General features: G+C 37.7%; 1 protein-coding gene across 1 annotated transcript; it reads left to right on the top strand.

The window, feature by feature from the left end:
* The first annotated feature begins 1563 nt into the window (after positions 1 to 1563).
* Positions 1564 to 25487, top strand: LOC140141201 (T-complex protein 1 subunit theta-like). The gene is made up of 13 exons (XM_072163002.1): positions 1564 to 1684; positions 5882 to 6052; positions 6616 to 6747; positions 7721 to 7919; positions 9174 to 9235; positions 10286 to 10423; positions 11898 to 11969; positions 13125 to 13298; positions 14317 to 14404; positions 15695 to 15810; positions 16233 to 16469; positions 19555 to 19674; positions 23092 to 25487. Exons 1-13 carry the CDS (start codon positions 1625 to 1627, stop codon positions 23161 to 23163), a joined length of 1641 nt encoding a protein of 546 aa, XP_072019103.1. The 5' UTR covers positions 1564 to 1624; the 3' UTR covers positions 23164 to 25487.
* Positions 25488 to 26170: the final 683 nt, after the last annotated feature.

Here is a 26170-nt window from a genome sequence, read left to right as displayed (position 1 = left end):
CTCCCCGTGCCCCTATGACACTACGCTAGGCCTACCGTGGATCGGCGACCTATACTGCCGCCGAACTTCATCATGGTCAGTGCGGCAACAGTATAATAGGCCTATTATGGTGCAGCCATTAGGCCTGCTCAGTGCGCTCTGCCTGATTCCAGAAAAATACAGCCACTACTTTTTTTTAAATAATATATATTATCGTCTTGTTTTGCCAAATGACAATACACTATTATATGCCTTTTCATTTATTTAGTTCAACTGGCAGTCACATTTTAATATCAGTTTGCAATTTGAGGCGAAATGGCCCAAAACATGTAGGGCCTAGGCCTAAAAGCCCTAATCTTGCTTGTTTTCTTCCCCGGTTTTCTTCAGAATCAAGTGTTAAGAAACTTGGTATACTAGAGCTACATGTCTATGCATTCAAAATCGAGGCTAAGAGTTAGTTCAAATTTTAATATTTTAGGCTATTTATTTGGCCACTGTTTTGAAAAGATGGGAAAATGCATAACTGCAGTCTTTAAGCATTTTCTACAAATAGTCTATCCATATTTTAATATTTTAGGTTATTTATTTGGCCTGTTTTGAAAAGATTGGAAAATGTGTTTTTAAACTTGACTGCCTACCTGCAGTCTTTAAGCATTTTCATGGCATATAGGTTGCGCCCTAAAAGGCATGTTGGCCCTTTCCAAGGGGTTCCAAAATTTGACCAAATATTGAAATTTGAGTTTGGGCTTCTGCATAAGGATTCACCATTGAAGAACTACCGTAATTATTAGGATTTAGCTATCATGCCTTTTAGCTACTCTCTAAATGTAGGCTTAAAAGAGTGAAAATCTCACTCCCGAAAAGAGTGATTCACTTACCACTCAAAAAAGAGTGAAAACCACTCTTAGCTACTCTTTAAGAGTGAATTTGAACTCTTTCAAGGAGTTAAATGAAGGACAACTCCAAAAATGTGTTGTCCTTCATTTAAGTCCTTGAACGAGTTGAAATTCACTCTTTTAGAGTGGTTTTCATTCTTTTTTGTGTGGTTTTAAAGTTTAAAAAACACATTTCACTCATTTGGAGTGGTTTTATAAGTGAATCACTCTTTTAGGGAGTGAGTTTTTCACTCTTTTACATTTAGAGAGTAGGCCTATGTTTCATGTGATAAAACAGGATAATGGGGGGATACCCCCCCCCCCCCATATTTTTCCAGGGGCGGGGGTGGTCCATACAATCATCCCCACAATGTTGACGCCTGACCAAATTAACCTCATATTTGCCCATTTTAACCACAAAAGTGTAAATTTTGAGAACTTCTCAAACATCTTCAATAAAAAGATATAGGCCCCCTAACTGAAATTTAAAAAAAATAAAAAGACAATTTAAAAATCTTCAAAAAAGGAAGACTAAACATGTTGCTTTTTTACTCGGCCTTTATAATGCTGTATATGGAATAGGGAATAGTTTTTATCCACACTCCACAGTACCTTGACTCTACAGACCTGTTCACTATTTTGTAGTCAATAGCGCCATCACAATCATTATTATGAGATTATCATCATCAATCAATTTCCAATCAATCAATCAACAAAACGCAAAGGCTTCTGGGAAGGTGAATTTGCTAGAAAACTAGAAAAGCAGCAAAATGGCGATGAACATTCCTCGAGCTCCGGGCTTTGCCCAAATGATGAAAGATGGTGCTAAGGTAATTATGTCAATGACTAAGCAATCTGAGATGTTCTTAAAATGTTTCTTAACACATATGTGTGTCCTTTGTGCGTATTTTGTGTACCAAGACGTGTTTAAGGCGAGTGTTTTACCCACGTGTGTGACCTTAACAACGACTCGTGTGTCGTCGGCTGCAGAATTTTGCAACTTGATCATCATGCATTATGATTGTCATGAGACATGATAATATCTGCAGTCTGCACATACATTTATGCTAGGTGAATTCAAATTTGCCATCAAATTGCATCGTTTTATATATCAAATTAAAGCCCTTGAGTAAACTTAAGCTAAAACTGAAAACCTTTTTTTTTTCATAGCACTTTCCGTAGCAAAGTTACATCTTGTCAAAGAAGATTGACTTTCATCAAAAAGATTCAGCTAGCAAAATTCCCCAAAACGGCATTTCGGGGGTGTTTCTAGATCTTAGTCTCATGGCGATGGCAGCTTTTTTAATGGAACTGCTATCCATGTATCAAAATCCTCTAAAATTCCATGTGCGACTTGATTATCACCATAAAAATCATATATTTGGGTCAAGTGAAGTATAGAAAACATATTTATGTAGGTTTCCTTCACCCACCTATTCTAAAAAAATTCAAATTTCTATGTAAATATGCATTGTGTTGGGGCCCCGGTCTCGGCGAATTCGCTGACTAGTAAATGTGTTAACTAAGGTTTGCCTAGGTTACCTACATACATGCACAGCACCCCATTAAACTTAAAGCTGAAACTTGATGGGTAACTGTCATCAATGTACATGATGTATGTTGTTATTGTTGTAAATGTGTATGTTTTTGCTGTTATTGTATTGTTGTATTTTGATTAAAATAAAGATTGATTGATTTGCCCGAGATATTCGTGTATTAAAGTATTAGGCCAAGTAAAATAAAAAACATGTTTCACGTCAAAAAATAAAAAAAAAAGGAGGAAGAGGGGGCTTTTTATTTTTTATTTTCTATCGCAAAATCGTGTAAATACCCATAATTAGAGCTATTTTAGCATATACAATAATGCCTGGAAAAAGGAGGAGGCCTCTTTTTATTTGTTGTTCTGAGAGATAGGCCCCCTCTAACTATCACAAAACCTTATAAAAGTGTTTCTTGTATATTAGCAAGGCTATAGAAAGCATCTCTACTTCCTAGACATATTTTTTGAAAAGTTATAACTGAATTTCAAAAAATAAAAATAAAATTGAAGAAACCTCAAAAAAGGAAGCGGGAGGGGACGTGAAACATGTTTTATTTTTTATTTGGCCTTATTCACATTCCCACAAATTAACCATCGCGTATACGTGCGCGACGTCAAGCGTGTGCATTGGACCATGTGCAAAATAATACGCGCTGGACGGCAAGCAGTACGCTTAATTTGTAAAAGGAAATCTGAATAACAGTTTACAATAAAACTTTGATCAGTTGTCTTACTTACAAATTTCGAATATTCATATTCATTGCTGTTGTATTTGAGTCATGATCTTTGAGGACTTGTTCTCAAGTTGTAGGAAGCGCCATAGGGTGTCTTGAATGTTAAATGTTTTCATTATAAATGTCGCAAAATATTTATATTGAGACTACAACTAGAGGACTATTTTAATTCTTTATTACTTCCGTGGTCTGAGCTGTGCGCCAAGCATAGACGAGCGTGCACACAGAAGAAATAAACAATCACGCTGATTGGCTGATCAACGGACTTGACAACAAGCCAGTTGACCCATTGGTCGGCGCGGTGCGTATTATGCGACCTTGTGCTTGTCACTTCTACGTAATTAAAAATTAACTTTACAACTTCTGCAGTCTGCACTGAAATTTAGTGAAAATTTTATTTCAGCACAGACAACAGTTTTGGAGTTGAATCTTGGAGTTACAGTCAAAAATGAGGGAAAACTAATATTTGATCAATAAATCAATAATTAACTTTAAAAGTGTTATTCAGATTTCCTTTTACAAATTAACCATTAAATCTGAATAGTACTTTACTTGTCTTGAGTCACTAAAATTCCAGTGTAGTAATTGGATTCCTTGCCCCTATATACTTAATTTTTGTTACCAGTGTTTGATTAGTTTTTGAGAAAAATGCAAAAATAGTCAAATTTATCAAGGGGTGTAGAAAGTTGTCGAGAGGAGGGAGGTTAAAGGTCAAATTTGTCGACACGTGGTGTAGTGCTGTTGTCGGCACCGTTTTTTAATGTCGACATGTCGATATAATTCGTAAACCGACGTCGACAGTGTGTCGACATAAAAAAAATTAAAAAAAAAATGCCAATTTATTTTTACAAAGTTGGATACAGTTGTACATTTTAATTACTTTTGCTTCTATTGAACAGCTAGCAATGCATATTATATAACACCTAAGTAGATCCTTGTCATTTGATTGGTTGATTGTTGGTCACATGTCATTCAATAAATAAACTATTTTACGGCCTACGTCACTACCGTGGAATTTGGTTATATGCGCCGTGCATTTTAGTTATATGCACCGTGCATTTTCGTTATATTCGACGTTCTATTGCACGGCTACATTACATGGTGTTTTTTTCAGTCCGATCGGCGAACAGTATGCATAGCATAGGCCCTACCGTGTTACGGGATATTTAAAACAACAAACTTAATTTGCGGCAATTCTGGATGAATATTTTTGAAGAAATATAATCCACATCTACAAGGAAAGCCGCGAATATCCATATTCCAATTTTTTTTTCTTTGGGGAAAGAAAAAGTAGAAAACAAGAAAAGTGAAAAGGTAAGCTTACAATATGCATTGGATAGGCCCGGTGGCTAGGTAAGCTTAAATTCTATTTTACTGCGTAGCAAATGCCTGGTAAAAATAATAATAGACCCTTAAAATAATACTTTTGAATGGCTTATTTTTGGGTGATACAAGAATGTATTGCTAAAAAAAAGCCATATTTGTCTACGATTCGTACAATATTTTAACTCCTGCAAAGCCATTACAATCAACAAATCAAATAACAAAGATCTATTTAGATGAGATAAAACAAATAATGAATGTTTTTTCATTCGTGCAATGGAAAGAATATTTTCATTCGTTGAAAAATGGAATGTTCCATTCAACTCAGCTTCGCTTCGTTGAATGGAACATTCCATTTTTCAACTCATGAAAATATTCTTACCATTGCACTCATAAACATTCATTATTTGTATACTAATTCATTGTGTCCCTGACTGTTCAATAGAAGCAAAGGTAATCAAAATATACAAATTTATCCAACTTTGTAAAAAAAATTGGATTTTTTAAAATTTTTTTAGTAGCAGCATTTCTCTGGTTTCCAACCTTGAATAACAAGTAATTTTGGGCTAGTATAACTTGCTTTTCTTTTTTTTTATGTCGACATGTCGGGATACGTGCCGATGTCGACATTATGTTGACATAAGGCATGTCGACGACGGCACTAACGTGGTGGCGTGTTTACAAACTTACACCTTGGGCTGTGCCAGAACAGCATGGACATGATTTTACAATAGTATATTTATGTAATAATGCTCCCAAAGTCTTATATCTACCTCCAAGCGGTGGGTGACAGTAACGAGTGTTTTGGATAAAAGTTGAATTAAACCTTGGCTGTAAAAATTATATAAAAATTTCAAAATAAAAGGGATGTAGACTGTAGAGCCCCCCACCCTAAAGCCACTTTGAAATTTTGGGCGATTTTTTGGTTATTGGGCGACATTTCACAGCTATTACCCGCGACTTAGGCTAAAAAGTTTTGGCAACCCTGGTCAGAGTGACGTCACAAAATTCACACCATGTAAACAGTGTGAAACGAAATGTGGAAAGGCTGAAAAAACCCATCAAATTATACTATTTGAAGTGGATATCAAGACATCCATATAAATATGCGGATAGTTTGCCGGAGTGTCTGAAGATCACGTATTGGATTACATTAGCGTAAGTTATTTATGTGGTTTAGAGCAAGAAAATTTTTAATTTTTCGGCAACCGGTAATGGCCAGAATAAGCTTATTTGCGAAAGGGACGCCAATAGACCGATCTGTAACTCAGTAACCAGATAATGTCATTTAATGTTAAATAAAGATTACTGAGTTACAGTTACTGGAACTACATTAGATAGCCCTTAATGAATAATGAAGCCTTCCCGCCCATCAGTAAATTTGGTGTATGTTATAAAATTTCCACAATTTATTTTTTTATTTCCTACAGAACTATCATGGTTTAGAAGAAGCCGTCTTTAGAAATATCTCAGCATGTAAGGAACTTGCCACAACAACACGGTCTGCGTTTGGTCCCAACGGTATGAATAAGATGGTCATCAATCACATAGAGAAACTTTTTGTCACCAATGATGCGGCGACTATTCTAAGAGAATTGGAGGTAAATACTGGGAGCGATTACCGAATAGGGTGCAACTGCACTAGTCTTATTACAAGACTGTCCTATCCCTACCCTAAACCCTAAACTCTGTAAAAGAGGACTGGGCTCAAGTCTAGCAAGTTGCACCCTATTCAGTATTAATTGTAACTAATACTGTAACAGTAACAATATTTTTGAGGCATGAAATTTTCACATTGGCGAAACTTGGTGGGTAAGAACCATTGTACTTGTAGTTTGAAATTTGTGTGAATTAAGTTCTCTGGGTTCCTACAGGAAAATGAAATATTTGCGAGTATCTGGGGTTGTGTTTGTGCATGTCTGCTCATCACTATTTATTTAGGTATCCTTCATGGTAGGCCTGCTACGAATATGTGATTTTAGAGGCCAAATAAACACTTTGATTTGTCCAAAAACATGCAAAAATACACAATTTTCCAGCAAAAATGGCATTTTTATTTTTGAATACAAATGGAAAGGACACAGAATTCAACAGTTATAGAACTGAAAAGCGTGGTCTTTACAAAAATTTAGAATTTTAATTTTGTATAATTTTTACCCCCTAGGTTCAACACCCAGCTGCAAAGATGTTGGTTTTAGCATCACAACAGATGGAACAAGAAATCGGTGATGGGACCAATTTTGTTATGGTGTTTGCAGGAGCGTTATTAGAATATGCGGAAGATTTACTTAGAATGGTACGTATAATATAATGTCAGATAGCACAGCAGTACAAAGATGTAACTCCATAATTTTTATTAATGATGAACAATAACAGTGTGCTGAACAGTACACATATTGCTCTGTGGCTAATGGACTTCTGTCTTTGTACTGCTGAGCCCTGGGGCTATCTAGATGCAATCATTAATGTGCTAGCTAATGGACATACGTCTATGTGCTGCTGAGCCACGGGCTTTCGAGATGCAGTCATTCATGTGCCAGCATTACTATCTGACATGCTTAACCCTATGAGAACTACCTGCCGATTGGTCAAAATGAATATTGTGTCCAATTTTGAACCAATCAAGGAGGGTATTAATAAGATCATCTGCAAGTGCAAGTTTGCCAATAAATAGTTTAAAGCCTAGTCATAAATTGGCATTTGAAATGCACATTTCAAGTTATCAACCAATCAGAAATGTTGTTAGATGACCAGTAGTATCCAGCAGCCCTCGAATTAACCCACGGCACCCATGGCATTTTGCCGTGGGTGCCCATCCCCACTGCCGTAATGCCCTCAAAATATGTCCTTTACCCAAGGCAGTCACTTGCCGCGCCCTCTAATGAAGTTGCCGTCGGTGCCCCAGCCCTGCCCCTTCATTATAAAATCATCTATCTATGTTTGTGTGTGTTTTCTTCACTTTTGAGAAATTGCCTTGGTGCCCTTCTCTAATTTTCAACAGTTGCCATGATGCCCTCTTGAAATATTACAAACTGCCGTGCTGCCTTGCCTTTTCAGTGAAAATCCAAGGCAATTTTTAACTTGCCCTAAAAAAGTTGCCGTGCCCCTTCAGATCCTTAATTCGAGGGCTGGTATCCAGTGGGTTAATGAGACAAATACAGGTTTATCACTGATAACCAAAAATCTACATTTTGGCAGAGCTTATCATCTTGACCATATGTTAATCATAACCCTGTTTTCATGATCAAATTCTTTCACTTATTTCACAGGGCTTGTCGCCAACCGAGGTCATTGAAGGTTACGAGATCGCCTGCAAGAAAACCCTAGAGCTTTTACCTGAACTGTGTTGTGGCAAACTCAAGGACATCAAGGATGTTGAAGAAGTAGGTAACGCAATCAAGGCGTCGGTCATGAGCAAACAGTACGGCAATGAGGATTTCTTCTCCAAGCTAATAGCCAAAGCATGCAGTAAGTATTAATGGATTATCAATCAGTCAATCAATCAGTCAATCAATCAGTCAATCAATCAGTCAATCAATCAGTTAACACACTCAAGGCTTTGGTCATGAGCAAACAGTACGGCAACGAGGAGTTTTTCTCTAAGCTAATAACCAAAGCGTACAGTAAGTAATGGATTATCAATCAATCAAACAATCAGTCAATCAATCGGTCATGAGCAAACAGTACAGCAACAAAGAGTTCTTCTCTAAGCTAATAGCCAAAGCTTGCAGTAAGTATAATTGGATTATCAATCAATCAATCAATCAGTCGGTTATGAGCAAACAGTACGGCAACAAGGAGTTCTTCTCCAAAGTAATAGCCAAAGCTTGCACTAAGTATTTTTATAAATCAGTCAATCAATCAATCAATCAGTGGGTCATGAGCAAACAGTACGGCAATGAGGAGTTCTTCTCTAAGCTAATAGCCAAAGCGTGCAGTAAGTATTAATGGATTATCAATCAGTCAATCAATCAATCCATCAGTCGGTTTTGAGCAAACATTACGGCAACAAGGAGTTCTTCTCCAACTTTCAAGGTAATAGCCAAAGCTTGCACTAAGTATTTAATAAATCAGTCAATCAATCAATCAGTGGGTCATAGCCAAAGCTTGCAGTAAGTTAATGAATTATCAATCAATCAATCAGTCACCCACCCAATCAATTGATTTTCAATCAATCGTAACCAATCGACAATATATTCCCTCACTGCATACACGCGGAGGTCACTGTTTAGACAATAACAAGTGTGTACTGTTTTGAGGTAATTGTGTAAAGTCTTGAGGGGTTTGTTTTGGGCTGAGGTAATTTTCCGAGGGCTCCCGAGGAAAAATACCGAGGCCCAACACAAATCCTGACGATTTTGTGCAATTATTGTAAAACAGAAGGTACAAAGTTAGGTACAAGAATATCTCTAGATTTGACAGGTGCTAATTGATGTTTTAATGTTATTGCATCAATGAGCACCTGTCAAAATCAGAGATAACCTTATCACTGATTAATTTGGTAACCAGGCAGGTTTGGTTCACCCCAGAAGAAATGCTCTGGCAGGGCTTCCTCTTTAAATCGAATACTCAATCAGTCACTGGATGTTTCACTTGGACTTATAGGGGACAATTTCATAGGCTCAGTACTCTTTGCTTTCAACTACATGTCACAAAAAATTTGTAAAGAAAACTTTCAATATTTTTCATACCTCTTTACCGTACCGTCTTCTCTCTTTTCAGTTTCTGTGTTACAGAACAACAAAACTTTCAACGTGGACAATGTCAGGGTGGCTAAGATTTTAGTAAGTATTTCATGACTTCAGGATTTTTCCAAATTGAAATCTGGTTTTGGCAAGAACTTTGTACTGTAATGCTGGTTTCATACTTTCCTGCCGCTATGCCGCTCTTTCGACAATTTTGCTTCATTGCGTAGTCGCACCAGAAATGCTTGCAGTGACCAGCGGCAAGCAAGCAAGGAGGCCAAAGTATGAACCTGATTTTACCAAAAAATGCAAAAACACTGGATTTCCTTGCCAAAAAAGCGGCTTGTGCTGCAAATAGCACAAATGCGTATTTGTAGCAGCCCTTATTGGAAGTCGTAAGTGCATATTTGACTAAATTTATCCCCATTCACCAAGTGCTGTGTAATGGAAAATATTCATGAGGTTCTTATTTTCAGAGTTTATTTAAGGAATCAGATGGCAACGTTTGCGAAGTATTTGATACAATGTATATTATATTGCAAATTTCAAAATAATCTAAATTATTTGATATCATCAGGACATTCCTCTTTTCCAAAATGCAATTCGATATGTCTGGTGTGCTCTCAGGTCTCACAAAAAATATGTGAAAATGTCGCTATCCGAGCCCTTAAGAGCGGCAAATTCAAAATCAACCAAAATATTTTTACACCCTCCATGGCGTAAGTGGTCTCGATAACATTCCATCCATGGCAGTATTTTAGTTTGCCTCAGCGGATTAGATCATGCCACATAAAATTTGAGTATGCAGGGGTGTCTTTTCGTCCACTATTCGCCCCAAGGGGAGGGAATAATTTCACCATAATGGGGAAGAATTTTCAATCAGGGAAGGAGGGAACAGGAAATAATTAGGATAAGTATGGCACATGTTGAATTTGTAGATAGCAACAAGCATACAATTTCCTTTTGGTCCATATGTGGGATTCAAGTTGGGGGGGGGGAGAATGTGGGGTAGGATGTGGCCACAGCGCAATATTTTAAATTTTCTGGAAGAATAGACACCCCTGTGAGTTTTGAAGTGAGATTTACAGAAAACTTGGTGTATTTTGTCTTTATTTTGATTTCCTTTTTTGTTGTTATTATCAAATTCAGGGTTCTGGTGTTCTCAGCTCCAGTGTTGTGCAGGGTATGGTGTTTAAGAGGGCAGTCGAAGGCACAAAGACCAAAATGGAGAATGCAAAATGTGCAGTGTTTTCGTGTCCAGTAGACACATCACATACAGAAACAAAGGTAAGCTTTGACTGAATACTATAGCACATATGGACACATTTGTACCTTTCCTCCTCCACCGAGAGTGTGGCCAGCGCACATAAAATTTGTGCTGTGCACTCTGTTGGATTTTAAACAGTGACTTTTTAATTTTTTATGTTTATGTATGCAAGCCCCTCTGGGAAAAGATACAAACTTGCATCTATAGCCAAATTGGCCTTTAAAATTTGCAGTGCATTGTGGGACGGTTTAGGCAGTTTTGGGACATGTTAAACTCTGATTTAGCGCAGTACTAAAGAAAGCATACACGTGTCTCACATTGCGTACACACTTAGTTTACATGCTACATGGACGCAACAGGTACGTTTGAGCTTGGCCAAAAATTACTTAATTTACCTGTAGTTTATTAATTTGTGTCTTCAACTATGTTTTCAAAAATCAAATCGTTCCCGTATTTGATGCTTACTTGCATCATTGTTATAAATATTGATGTGGCATATATTCTAATGAATGGGCATGAGCTTTTAATTGTGTACATCCATGTAAAAAGGATGCACTTGTTGGCAACTACAGATGTCTCTTTTTACATTTAGTAAGAATAAATACAAGACTCATCTCAAGTTGAGGTCACTTCATATCATCCCCAAGTCACATGGTTTAGGAATGTTCTCTGTGTTTCCAAACCATGTGACATGGGGATGATTTGAAGCGATCTCCATTTGAGATGAGTCTGGTGTTTATTCCTAGCTATTATTATGTAAAAGGAGACATGTGTAGCAGCTGACAAGTGCATCCTTTGGATATGGATGTAAACAGATTCTAACAAAGTGTTGCATCCTAGTGATTACAAAGGTATGTGTGATGTATCTCATCTCCGTCCATAAAACAACTGTGTTGATTCCAAAAAATCAAGGGTGATCAAGGTCATGCCTTCCATAGGGGGATGTAATTGTGTATGGATTTCAACTGGAATAACCCAATTGTATCGCCCATTGCATCTGAACTTGTGAAAACAGCATTGTCATCTTGACACATTTTCTGCAACTTCAGTTTTTGTTTAATTGGTGTGTTCAACCATATTTCGTCAAATAGTCGCCCCCCTCAAATAAGCGCCCCCCTCAAATAAATACCCCCACCACTTTTTTCAACCAAGATGTTTCAAAAATGCTGATATTTTCATGCTATCTTGTTTAGTAAGCTTACCAAGTTGCCCACATGGTCGATAATAGCGTCGATAATAGCGTCAAAAATTGGCGAAAATCTGGATTGGAAACCCGGAAGTGAACCAGAAGTCAGTGTTTCTAGTTCATAGTTCGTCATTTTAGCGTGAGTTTTAAGTTTACCTAATGGATTTAACGAATTTTCGTTCTAAAATTGACCTTGAATAAACGCCCCCCTTGGGAAAATGTAACGCCCCCAGGGACGTTTATTTGACAAAATACAGTATGTTAAAAAAAATCAAATGATTAATAACCTGTATCTATCTATTTAACAGGGCACAGTATTAATCAAGTCTGCAGATGAGCTGATGAATTACAGCAAAGGAGAAGAAAACTCACTGGAAGAGGTAGGTGGCAAACAAAACACACTTAGTTTGAGTGTTATATTTTTGAATGAATTACATACAATCATTTATATTGAGGATAGCAATGTTTGCACAGCATTTTTTGTGGGACCTGAGAGCACAGCAAACATTGAATTGCATTCTGCAGGCATGAGAATTGTCCTGCTTTTTTGTGGTCCAAATTTCTGTACTTTCTTTTAATTTCAGCCCATTTTTGACCTTTTTATCCTCATTTCACACGCTTCTTCAGGAGTTTTCAAACTTTTCAGGTTTTTTCATGGATGATCATTCTCATGCCTGATTTTGAATTCGAGGAATGTCCTTCTGATATCAAAAAATTATGATGTGCTCTCAGGTCCCACAAAAAATATGTGAAAATGTCGCTATCTGAGCCCTTAATCATAAAAATGCAGCAGAGTTAACAACAAAAATTTAGCTGACTGCCTGAGTTAGCAGACCATCGAGCAGGCAGTGGGATCTTACAAATGCAACAAAATACAAAAATATACAAGAATGTGAAGAAAGTCATTTAAAAGTGCAGTGGGGAAAATACAATAACCAGTGGGGAAAATAACAATAGCCATGGGGGAAATACAATAACCTATTCCGGTAGCTGGCAATGTTGCAAGAGAGAGAGAGAGAGAGAGCAGTAGGCACAAGCCAGGATTTATGATATGGAGCTGTGTTCTACTGGGACTCATTGCGCACATTACAGACAGGGTATGCACTAACTTGCATTCTGCATGATTTCGTGAAATTTCGCGCATGAAATTTGCCTTTTGATTATGAAGCAAAGGCTCTTTCATGCATGCAACTTTTTCATAATTTTGTCACTTCAATTGCCAATTTTTCGTTACATAATATACATGATATATGGACTGGAGTAAAAACAAGTTACATGAAGTAGGCTCTTTCTAATACTTGTTATTCAGCAATCCTATTCACTTCCATTTTGTGAGTGACTGACCAATTAAAACGCAGCTTCTAAAACGCTCTCTTCTTCAGCCCTACCACCATTCTTACCATGTTGCTGATTGGCTCAATAAATCATAATAATCATCTTGTAACCAATCAGAGTAGGTTAAGTATGGTTTTAAGACCATTTGTTTTGCAGACCATTTGTGAAATCAGTACATATTTTCTTTTATCTGTTTGCAGCAAATCAAAAGTATAGCCGAAAAAGGAATAACGGTCGTCGTGTCCGGGGGTAAAGTCGGTGATATGGCGCTTCACTTCCTCAACAAATATAACATCATGGCGGTACGATTAATGTCAAAGTTTGACTTGAGGCGAGTCAGTAGATCTATAGGAGCTGTGGCACTTCCTAGATTGGTAAGAAAGTTGTTTGTTTCATGAAAAAAATCTTTTAACATTCGTCTTTGGAACCAAGGGATAATACCCTGAGGTGGCTGGAGGGACATTCGGAAGTGTTTGAAATGTTTGAAATCAAAATGTTTGAAATACGCGATGTATGATCGCGGTTAGATCGTGTACAGCTGTTGGAAGCATTGACATTGTTCATTCAAATGAAATTGCTAGTATAGATATACTTGTTGGTCTGGGGTCCCAAGTCTGGGCTCCATTAGACCACTGGAAGAGCACACTGATGGAAGATCTGTTCAGTGTCTGTGGAAGTACCTTTCCAATGTGAAAGTAATTAACTTTTTAATAAAAGAAGAAAAGCACAGTAATTTATAGTGTGCATTGCACAGGCATAAGCCCTCAATCCTCACCACACTTTTACAGGAATTAGTTGGCCAGTGGCCACTAGGGGTGTGATTTTCGGGTAATTTTGTGCCCGGGTACCCGGCGGATTTTTCGGGCGGGTAACCGGGTACCCGAAATTGCAAAAGTTTTTTTTCGGTTTTGTAGTGTCTCTGGACCTAGACCTAAATTCTAGGATCATTCTTGGTTGACCTAAAAAAACACCCTTAGTGGCCACTTTGGCCTAAGACACTCCTTTATCAGTGATGTAGCCAAATAGGCGCAGAACCCTAATCAGCATTCATAATTTATAACCATCACAGCCAGGATCAGGCCCTCAAGTTTTGTATGGGTAGACCATGTCAAATTAGCAGCAAGTTCCTTGACCAGAGGAGTTTCAAGCTAGCACATTTTGTCAACCAGAATAGAATTATGACACTGCAGGGCTTGAACTCGTACTGGCTGTTTACTCGCACGCCGCAGAGTCTAGTGCCATACCAACTGATCTAACTTGAGTGTGAGTGCCAATTAATATTTTACCCAATTATCGTTATCATCAATGAACCCTTCATGGAAACGAATCAGTTTTGAAACCTGTTTCTAATACTAATTAAGTGATTTTAAAACTTGTTCCTTGTTTTTGTAGACTGCTCCTACCGACGAGGAGGCAGGCCATTGTGACCATGTGTTCGTATCAGAGATTGGAGAAACACCAGTTATAATATTTCAACAAGGTAAGCTTATAGTGCTACAAAATGCATCTGCCCCCCCCCCCCTCTCCCCATTAGTGCTGTCGTGGAGATATGTTTTTGATGTCTTCATATCAGAATAATGGGATCCAGATATCAATATAAATTTGGGATTGTTAGTGGGACGGTAAGTCGTTCAAATTGGTTCACATTTGAAATCGCAAAATGAAAGAAACTGTTGTAACTTGGTTTAACATCCAGCATAGATTAAAAGCTTTGGGCACTGGACCAGCAATTAATTGGCAACGTATATGCCTGCCTTTATATTATAAAAACTATACAGCAGGACTAACATATATTAATTTAAGTCGACATGTCAGGATATGCGACATAATGTTGACATAACGCATGTCGACAACAGCACTATATAATCTGAGACGGAATTAAAAAGACTATTTTGTGTGTGACGTCCTGTCAACCAGACTGAAAATCATAAAATATGCACAAACAATCTTAAATGTCAAAGCAAAATTATGCTGTTCTAAACCGTTGAGGTGCGATAAAGTACCTCACAGTAAGTATGTTTTAAAGGGCATTTCGTGATCCACAGCCTCATCCCCCCACTTTTCCAAAAAAAAAAGTTGAGATTTTTACACCACTGGATAACTCTGGCTACATAATGTTTATGTACAAAATAATTCTTGCAGATTAATTCGTTTAGCAAAAATATCGCCAAATTTGAATTTCGTTCTGGTGCACCAGAACAAAATTACAACACATTGTCTATGGAGCAGTGTAATACACATAATCATGCATAACTCGCAAACGCAAAATCGGAATCAACTGAAATTTTGGAAATAAGCTTTTTTCGTGGATATCTACTGAAAAATGTCATAAAAAGAGGATGCTAGGATCACGAAATCCTCCTTTAAGTAATTTTTCATTTTGTAACTGCTAATCGTCTAATTTGAATGGGCTGTCAGCCTTATAGTTTCTTCAGCCTTGTGTGTGTCGCTTGTCCTGGATACATTTCAATCTTATCTAGTCATGAAAAAAATTTTGGAGGACTTAAACAGACTTCAGAACTTAATTCAACCTTGAACCACATTCTATATTAAATATTTGAGTCTTTCATACCGCTGAGAGAGGAGATTGAAATCCATTTTCAAAGAAATCTTTATAGGAGTAAAAAGCTACAGTGTCTTCAATAATATGATCATGACATATTTGACAAGTTTTGTGTAAATTTTTTTTTTTTGTGAATCCTGGGTACACTAAATCTAAATTGCATAGTTTTGTTAAAATGTGATCGCTGTGTTTATATTGTTTTTGCAGACAAAGACGAGGGCGCTGTGTCAACGGTTGTGGTGAGAGGTTCAACTGATAATATCATGGATGATATAGAGAGAGCTGTTGATGATGGTGTCAATACATTCAAAGCCTATGCCAGGGTAAGTTTCTAAGTTCGTTAGCAGTCTTTAAGGTTAGCAACTATTTTAAACTGGCAGAAATTGCATTGATCATTGCAGTTGAGTGTGTACAAGAATTCAAATATCACAGATATACTTTTGGTAGGTCTTGTGGTTCTTCGAGTTGTAAAGAGGGCTGAAACAACAACACTTTTGTCAAATGTACTTAACTCATTAACAGCAATAAATCAAGTTTTCAAAGTGTATGATTTGTAGAATGAACTTTTGCAAGACATCAGAGTGTTATTTTCAATAATATACTAATTTAGATAATTGAAAATTATTAGGTGAATTTACACTCGATCACTTCACAACAGGTATACATTGAAAAGCGATGGGCAAAAATGTCATTTTCAAAAGCAGTGCTTGTATTACGTTATGATTTTACATTCTTCTCGTTTCAGGATGCACGCTACTTACCGGGAGCTGGAGCAACTGAAATCGAATTGGCCAACCAGCTAGCGACCTATGGCGAGACTGTCCCAGGTTTAGCCCAATACGCCATCAAACAGTTCTCGCAAGCGTTTGAAGCTATACCGAGGGCGCTTGCCGATAATGCAGGCGTGAAATCAACCGAGGTGCTTTCCATGTTGTATGCCGCGCATCAAGAAGGAAAGAAGAATGTCGGGTTTGATATTGAGGTAAGAAATAAACAAATGACAAACATTTGGGGCCAGACACAATCAATTCCAAAGATTGTGGCCCTATTTTTACTCCCCCATCCTCTCCCTCTCCCCGCAGGGAAGCACCCCCTGCAGAATTTTAAGGTCGGACTACGAAACATAATCATGTCCAGCCATTAATCTGTATAGTCTATATATCTACCTCGAGTCACCGGCACTAGCTTTGAAGTTCAGCGTGTGCTGCGTTGGCTTAGCATGGTTTCTTGCGTGTTCATATGTGGCATGTTGATCGTGCGCGTAAAAGTATGTACACGCACCAAGAAACGCTAGGCTAACGCAGAACACGCTGAACTTCAAAGCTAGTGCTGGTGACTTGAGGTAGATATAGACTTTAATTGACTGCGGTTAAACATTTCTAGGCTAACTCCATGGATGTATTGGTACAGAAAAGAAGCAGGGTTACCAGATATATTCAGCCCAAATCGCAAGTCAAAAACACCAAAAAGTCACCCAATTTTATTTTTTAATGATTGCTTTCGATAGGACAGGGAACCCCCAAAATTCACAGATGCCATTGCACTAGACAATTTCAGCACCTGGGAATTTCGAATATCGCATGTTGAGACACGGCTAATTTTATTCGTTTTAATGGTCAATATGAGTTTGTTTAAAATGCAACCATGTGATTCATGTTCGATAATAATTTTCCTAACATATAAGGCATAATGTTGCGATTGCCGGAGACCTCCTTTAAGTGGAATAACATATACTGTCCCTCGCAGGCTCCTTCTGGTTAATGTGGCTGTAGTGCGCCATCAGAATCAATGCTCCCAGGCTCAGCCTTATTTCATGTACATGTCATGTAATCAAGACTTTCCTTGTTTACAAAGCGATATCAGTATCCAAGTTGATGTCAATTAACTAGTTAATCGCTTTTCGGACGCTTGATGACAACAGACACCAATGTTTGTCCCATCATCAACATCGGTATAGAATGACGACCATTTTGCACGTAATCATGTCAGTATGCGTGATTTATTGCAGCATTTACCCGTATGATTTACAAAGTGATATCAGTTTCCAAGTTGACGTCAATTAGTTAATTAATTGCTTTTCAGACGCCTAATAACACCAGGCACCAGTGTTTGTCCCCATCATCAACATCGGTATAGAATGACGACCATTTTGCACGTAATCATGTCAGTAGGCGTGATTTATTGCAGCATTTAGGCCTACCCGGTATGATTTACAAAGCGATATCAGTTTCCAAGTTGATGTCAATTAATTAGTTAATCGCTTTTCAGACGCCTGATAACACCAGGTACCAATGTTTGTCCTATCATCAACATTGGTATAGAATGACGACCATTTTGCACGTAATCATGTCAGTAGGCGTGATTTATTGCAGCATTTAGGCCTACCCGGTATGATTTACAAAGCGATATCAGTTTCCAAGTTGATGTCAATTAATTAGTTAATCGCTTTTCAGACGCCTGATAACACCAGGTACCAATGTTTGTCCTATCATCAACATTGGTATAGAATGACGACCATTTTGCACGTAATCATGTCAGTAGGCGTGATTTATAGAGGCATTTACCCGGTATGATTTACAAAGCGATATCAGTTTACAAGTTGATGTCAATTAATTAGTTAATCGCTTTTCAGACGCCTGAGAACACTAGTAACCAGTGTTTGTCCTATCATCAACATCGGTATAGAATGACGACCATTTCGCACGTAATCATGTCATCAGTAGGCGTGATTTATAGAGGCATTTACCCGGTATGATTTACAAAGCGATATCAGTTTACAAGTTGATGTCAATTAATTAGTTAATCGCTTTTCAGACGCCTGATAACACTAGTAACCAGTGTTTGTCCTATCATCAACATCGGTATAGAATGACGACCATTTTGCACGCAATCATGTAACATTGCACCGATTACATGTAACTAATATTCCGAGGCATCAGTAGGCGGGATTTATTGCAGCATTTACCCGGTATGATTTACAAAGTGCAATTAATTAGTTAATCGCTTTTCAGACGCCTGATAACACTAGTAACCAGTGTTTGTCCTATCATCAGCATCGGTATAGAATGACGACCATTTTGCACGTAATCATGTAACATTGCACCGATTACATGTAACTAATATTCCGAGGCATCAGTAGGCGGGATTTATTGCAGCATTTACCCGGTATGATTTACAAAGTGCAATTAATTAGTGCTTTTCAGACGCCTAATAACAACAGACACCAGTCTTTGTCCCCATCATCAACATCGGTATAGAATGACAACCATTTTGCACGTAATCATGTCACATGACACCGATTACAAGTAACTAATATCCAAGGCATCAGTAGGCGTTGATATATTGCAGGGTATGATTTACAAAGTGTTATAGCTTTTCATTGTGGTTTGCTAATCTACCACAAATCCTCCTTGTTAACAAAAATTGGTGTGATTCTATCTTTCATATTTGAAACATCATGTTCCATGCCTTCAATCTTTTCTTCATTTTTCTTCTGACCACTTTTCATTGCTTTTAGTTCGTTCTCCATCCTATCCAACCTTGTTGTTAGGCCTTGCTCCATACGGAGTATCAGTTTCTTTAGTTCAGCTGTGCTTACCGGCTCATCGCTTTGTTGTGTTAACACACTCGCTCGAGCATTGTTTTTTATCTTTCCACATCACTTGAGCATTGTTTGTATTGCCCGAGGTATCTGGTGATGCTGATGAGGACTGGTTTTGCAATGCAACGCCCTGTATACTGGTTTGTCCGTTTCCCGACATTTTCAGGCCTTCCTTTGATTTATTTCTGTTCGTATTATCTCAAAGAAAGTAGCCAGTTATATGTCCTCGGTTGAAACTATTCATAGCATAAAAATATCGGTAAAAATAATGAAAATTAGGCTGGTCGTGCGAGATTAAAATTAGACGCGTCTGGTCATAGGGACGGCGTTTCTTAGTTATAATTATCCATGAGGACCAAGCAAAAACAAGAAACAAGAAAAAGTGTTTCTATCAACAGGACTGATGAATCATACAATTTTTTTTCTTGTGTGCTCATATACCGAAATATTTTATTTATTTCTTCAGGCGGAAGCGGCTGGAGTGAAGGATGTCGTGGAAGCGGGGATATACGATGCCTTTGTGACTAAGTACTGGGGCATTAAATTGGCTACAAATGCAGCTGTTACAGTGTTACGTGTAGACCAGGTAAGCCAGTCAAACAATAAGCCCAATCGGCATTGGAAGTTTGCAATGCATTGTGGGACAGTTTTTGCAGTTTTAGGACACTTTGTCCTTTGACCTATCGGGAAAATTGCTGTATTTATTAATAATTTATTTATTATTGTCATAATGTTATCATTAAAAATATTTAAATAATTAATTCATTTAATAATAATGGTTTTTAAGTTTGTTTTTATTCTAGTAACAAGTTTTAATTTATATTTTGTACGCACAAAACCCGAATTTTCCAGATAGGTCAAAGGGCAAAGTGTCCTAAAAAAACCGGAAGTTACAATAGCGATTTGGCTTATTGGGAGAGGGGTGAGGGTTTTGTGTATGCTGAAGAAGGAGGAGAGGGGAGGTAGAGGGTTGTGCATAGGTGGGGTCAAAGCAGAATTTTGATGCCTATCTGACCAAGTACTGGAACACTAAAATGGCCACAAGTACTTATGCTGCTGTTACTGTTTTAACTCCCTGGACACTACCTCAATTAAACTATCATAGTGCAAAATTTGACCTCAAGTTCCAGAGTATGAGTTTTAATACCCAAATTTCCAAAGGTCATTCAGTGAATGTACAAATGTATTGGGGTTAAAGAACTGTGTCCCGGATAGATGAGCATGTTGGGGATCCTAGTGATTACACCTACATTTTTGGAATTTGGTGAACAATATTATCCTGCTATGGTTCATGCATGGCTACCAATCTTAAGAGAGTCCCTTTAATTTTGAGTTGTAAATGACACTGGCTTTGGATTAATGTTGGGTCTGGTTTCAGTTTGTATATCACAACAAGCATATACTTCAATTGAATACCTGAGTGGAAGAAGGGCCCAACTCCACCAAAACTGTTTTTGAGATATTAAGAAAAAACTTAAAGGGGCATTTAAGTGATCCACAGCCTCATCCCCCACTTTTCTCAAAAAAGTTGAGATTTTTATATCACTGGAATACTCTGGCTACATAATGTTTATGTACAAAATATTTCTTGCAGATTAATTCGTTTAGCAAAGATATCATAAAATTTGAATTTCGTTCTGGTGCACCAGAACGAAATTACAACGTATTGTCTATGGAGCAGTGTAATACACATAATCATGCATAACTCGCAAACGCAAAATCGGAATCAACTGAAATTTTGGGAATATGCTTTTTTCGTGGATATGTACTGAAAATGTCATAAAAAAGGATGCTAGGATCACAAAATACTCCTTTAATATTTGAAAAAGTTTTATAGACAGAACGTTTTCATCTTCAGGGGACCTTCAATACATGAACATACAATATTACATACATTCAAAATCATATATGATGTTTCCATGGCACCGGTCTTAATACAAGCTGGAGTTGGGCCCTTCTTCCACTAATATACTGCAAGTGCCAGTTCCGTAAGCAGATGTGTTATAAATAGCTACAGAAATTTGTTAATTATACATTAATTGCACAAGTAGAAGCATGCAATATGTAAGCAAGAAAGTTTATTGTAGTGAAAAGCAGATTTCATGGATGAACACAATTCTTCTTTAACCCAATATTAGTGGAAGAAGGGCCCATCTCCATGGAGATGGGCCTTTCTTCCATGAAAACCATGATTAAGTGTACGTGGAAGACTATTTAGAGAGTGGATTTTGGCTCATCTTTCACACACAAGGAAGAACAGTCTGCTGGTAATAAAATGCTGGGTTTAACTCATTTTTGTTAAAATAATGGAGTTGGGCCCTTCTTCCACTCAGGTATTCAATTACATGACACTCATTTGCTATAAATCAGTTTGCGTCAATTATTATCCAGGGAAGGCATGAGTAAAAGATTGTTAACAAAATATTAATGCCTACAAAGCCTGGAAGCAGCGTATACATTATAGTGTGAAACTTGAACATAAATTGCAAGCTCAACTCCCAAGTCCAGAAAAATACAGTATTGCATTAAAAACATTATCAGCCTGGAACTAACTGCCAATAAAAGTCAAATTAGAATATTTGGCCAAATTTTATCAACCCCCCCTTACAGTCCCCATTTTATACCTGGGTGGAGTGGGATGGGTAGGAAAACCGCCTTGTACTTGTGGCCCTTGAACATGTTTAAAACAAAACTGCCAAGAGGTATAAGAGGTTTTACTTTAAATATGTATAGGGACCAAGGACACAGGTGGTTTTTCCTGCCCAACGATGATAATATGGGCAACTCCAAGCGCATCATTCCGCAATGCGAAGTTTGCATATGAATTTCTTTTAATGCAGCAGCCAAACATTAGGTGAAGCATAATGGTAAACTATTATTGGAAAGTGAATGATTAAGGTAGGAGAAACCAAACAACCCTAATTTCCCAATTTGCATATGCAGACTTTGTGTTGTGGACTGATGCGCTTGGAATTGGCCATATACTTTCAGATACTTGTCACTGTAGATGATATGGCGAAAATAAAGTGAAAAACTTTACCCCAAAAGTGATCCTTCATACATTCTTGGGGCTTGATCACATCTAGCCGCAGTCTGTGACCCTCATGGACTTAGCGAGCGTGTAGCGCGAGAATCCGAGCGCGAGGCGTTAAACCGAAGCGCTTTAGCGAATGGGGAGCTGTTAGGGGGAGCTGTTAGGGGGAGCTGACGCAACCTCTCTAAATAGTATATAAAAGCCCGAAAGTAGTGCTAGATCACATCAGACCCTTTTGATATAGGGATGTGGGGTCAACCCTATATCCAAACAACTTCCCTGTGTAGTGTGAACACAAAGTAAGTGGATTGGACCCTACATTAACAACGTGGATCGAAGTTACATGGTTGAGGTAGTTTGGACCCTAGGAGGTGGGTTTTTCGTAATGTGAACGCGATAATGTGGAGTTGATCCAGATCGACTCCACATATGGTGTACGGTACGTCAATGGAACGAAACAAACTGTATTCACTGGAAATTGACTTCATGACATTCCATGCTAAAAATGTGTCAGTCGACAGCATGCTCAACATAAGCTTACATAAATTACTTTGTTTTACGATCAGACAGGCTGTGTTACGGGCAATCCTTAATAAATGACCTATGGTTCTGTATTCGGCGTTGGTCGATAGCTGCCACAATGTCACCGCTACTCGCTTCTCTGGGGTGATGGCTTTACGAACGTTTTACTTGTGGGTTGTTCTAACATCCGGGTATTTGGATTCGCTCCACTTACCTCATAACCCACTTTCCATGTAGATTAGCCCGGTAGTGTGAACACGAAATCAATGTGGATCAAAGTGGATTAGCACCACATTACTACCCAGGTACGAACCCACATTGTGTAATGTGAACACAGCCTTAGTGACATTAGTGAATAGTCGTTTTCACTTGATTAATGACTGTGTTTGTGTGAACCTAATCATTGACCCTGTGTGTTGTCTTTGCGTATATCATTTTTCATTACAGATTATCATGGCCAAGCCAGCCGGAGGACCGAAACCACCCAAGGGAGGCGGTATGGATAACGACGACGATTGATGAGTGCTTACATGTAGTGTTTATTTATTCATTAGGAATATTGCCCTGGTCCCTGGTACTAAAATTTGATCGGTTCCAAAAAGGCAAGCCAGTGTTGCATTACAAATTGAATTAATATCGGATTATCGGTGATAATTTGTAATAATGCGCTTGTACTGTTAAAGATCATGCGTTTTTTATTTCCCATTTTACATGTTGATGCGAACCAGAAGCATTGCAAGAATGGAAGGAAAAAGTTGTAAATTCCAGCCTTTTTTTTGGTGCTGATCAAATGTATAGGGTTAGGAAGAATTTTTAACACCAAGGAAAATCCTGGAATTATTACTACATCAGGTGATTATCACTGTATCTAGAATGCCTCTGATGTAACCTGAACAGCGGGATTCGAACTACCAACCTCTGGTTTGCGAGGCTCTACCATCTGAGCTATCCATCCCTATTATGGATGACGATCCCAATTACCAATATCTAATAAAATTATTAATGGAACTCTCTCATTCATTGTCATGCGTTGTAACGTCATGTATAGAATATCATTCTTCCTACCCTTATTATAGTACACACCATTTTACACATTTCTTTTTTTATAAGCAGTAAATGTTTGTACATTGTATGTCTTCTAAACAATTTGCTACATTATTGGATGAAATGTAGGCATAAACCGTACATGTAAAAAATAATAATCAAAGTCAGTTGCAATTTTGTGCTCGTATATTGTGGCATAGTGTTATGAATTTTTCACATATAAAGTTGAAACAAAAAAGAAGAAAAAAAGTTACGGATTTATGAAGTCCCATTGTTCTAAAATTGATGCAAGGTATATATGTATATGTAAGAAGATTCAGCTTCAAGCTACCACAGGGAAAAAAAAACATGTTAAATTACAGGTCAATAATGATGACGTCAGTCATGCATTCTCTGTATGTGAGAGAATATTACAATATTATTGCGCCACCTTTACATTCAAACGTATTACACTGCGATTCTGAGAACAGTGTGCGCATTTCAACTTAAAACATGCCAGTGTCGTTGATACCAATCTTGGGGTCAAAAGCAGTATAGTCCTGTCGCAAGTTGAACTGTTCGGAGCAGATTTGCGGTTTATTATATTTGCTGGTACAAACAGTTCCACATTAAAGCCTATGGTAACAGATATTTTCACAGGCTTTGCAATTTAACTGCGAAAATTAAAACTCGCAAAAATTTCCCGCCATATGGTTCAAATCCTTGCACTGTACTGTGGGAAGATATGATATATACAGTACCGGTACATTTATTTTGCCCCATGGAAGTCACAATTCACAATTCAACCCTCATGACTGCACAAAATGTTGACACTTGCGAGGCAGAAAACCTGTCAAAACACTTGCATTCATTGTATGGTGACTAAAGAAAAGAATATATACAGGTGGGTGGAGTAAATGGGCTGTGCCAGTTGATATACATACACCACTACAGAAGACCTTATAAATCATTCACAATGCAGGGAGTATGAATTTCAAATGGAGTTGCCTGATTGGGTGATTCTATTTGAAATCTATACCTGTGTGGGAGATTAAGAACGGATCTTTCAGAGGAGGGTATATGGATTTCAACCAGAATAGTGCAAAAGGACAATGACAACATTGATGTGTAGTCAGACGCATGAATTAAGCATCGCAAGTTCCTCTTCCTGCTGCACTCCCATTCATTAATGGGTAATTCAGTGTTACAGACCCATGAATTACGTACTGTGAGTTCCTCTTACTGCACTCACATATACAATGTAAACTGTTCTTTATTGGTAAACACTTGTCTAATAATAATCCACCAGGTTTTTACCTTGTCTGAATTGTTAAACAAAACAAATCTCGGATATTGTAGGAAAGATGGTTTTGAAGGTGTGTAAACATATTCTTGTCATTAACTAGTTACCTTTAATGGCCTGAAATGAAAACAAAAAGCAAAACTAATCATTCATGACTTAATCACCAGTGCTATAAATCAACCTTTGGTGTCAGTTTCAAAAAGGAGATTGCTGATTAAAGCTCATAACATGGTGACTGAGCTTTAAAAAAAAGGTTATTTCAACTCTACTAAAAAAAGTCTTTATCACATATTGGAGTAAAATACAGTTTTAAAAAGGAGATTGCTGATTAAAGCTCATAACAAGGTGACAAAGCTGCAAAAAAAAAAATAAATACTTCGCTCGGCTCTATTAAAAAGTCTTATCACATATTGGAGTAAAATACTCTTCTAAAAATGTTTATATAATAATTGTATGCTGTGTTTGTGATGTGAATGTCAGTAATGTGCATTAAAAAGACAAGAAATGGGCCGAAAAATATAGTGTGATGTGTTGAATTTGCTAAGGCCAAAAAAAGAGAAATGTTTGGTTGCCCTCAGCGACTGACCGAAAAGATGAGAAATCTTGGATCGGTTTTTTTTCATTCACTGTTTTTAGAAACCTTACATTTGAATAGTGTCAAGGACATTTTATATAATTTGTTATTCACTCATTTCATTTATTAAATGCATATTTTTTAATTAAAAACAAGAAGAGTTTCCATTTAAATTCAGTTTAAAAACGCACAATATTTTCCTGTGAAGTGCATTTGTCAATACTAGCCTTTTCAAAATGGACAAAAATGTAGGAAGACCTACTGACCTTCCAAATGTTTTGTCTTGGAAGGGCAACCAAACAATCTATCTTTTTTGGCCTGAAACTCTACATTCCCCCTGTGGTTGTATGTTGCTCATGGAGGGCAAAATTGTGTACGTCCGTATTATTTTGCCATGACGCGCAAACTTCGTGAAAGTGCGTGCTTGTTGCGTTCTACATGCACAAACCTTTGTATTGTTAAAGCTCAAAGTCACAAATTATCATTCAATTTCCTTAAATCTTGGAGGTACACTCACACAGACTACTACAGACCATTTGCAACCAGTCAAAGTCTCAGCATCACCCGATAATGAGGGCCGATTGTTCCATGAAATGCGACAGACGAAACTGCTACGCACGTTCCGC

Source organism: Amphiura filiformis, chromosome 19 (assembly GCF_039555335.1).
Source record: "Amphiura filiformis chromosome 19, Afil_fr2py, whole genome shotgun sequence".
Lineage (NCBI taxonomy): Eukaryota > Metazoa > Echinodermata > Ophiuroidea > Amphilepidida > Amphiuridae > Amphiura > Amphiura filiformis.
This window is presented reverse-complemented; position numbering and strand designations above follow the sequence as displayed.

Bases quoted from the DNA above. Each gene is read 5' to 3' on its own strand.
- LOC140141201 (XM_072163002.1), top strand. From the start codon at position 1,625: ATGGCGATGAACATTCCTCGAGCTCCGGGCTTTGCCCAAATGATGAAA. The intron at 1,685-5,881 runs GTAATTATGTCA...TATTTCCTACAG, and splicing joins TGATGAAAGATGGTGCTAAG to AACTATCATGGTTTAGAAGA. The intron at 15,811-16,232 runs GTAAGTTTCTAA...TTCTCGTTTCAG, and splicing joins CATTCAAAGCCTATGCCAGG to GATGCACGCTACTTACCGGG.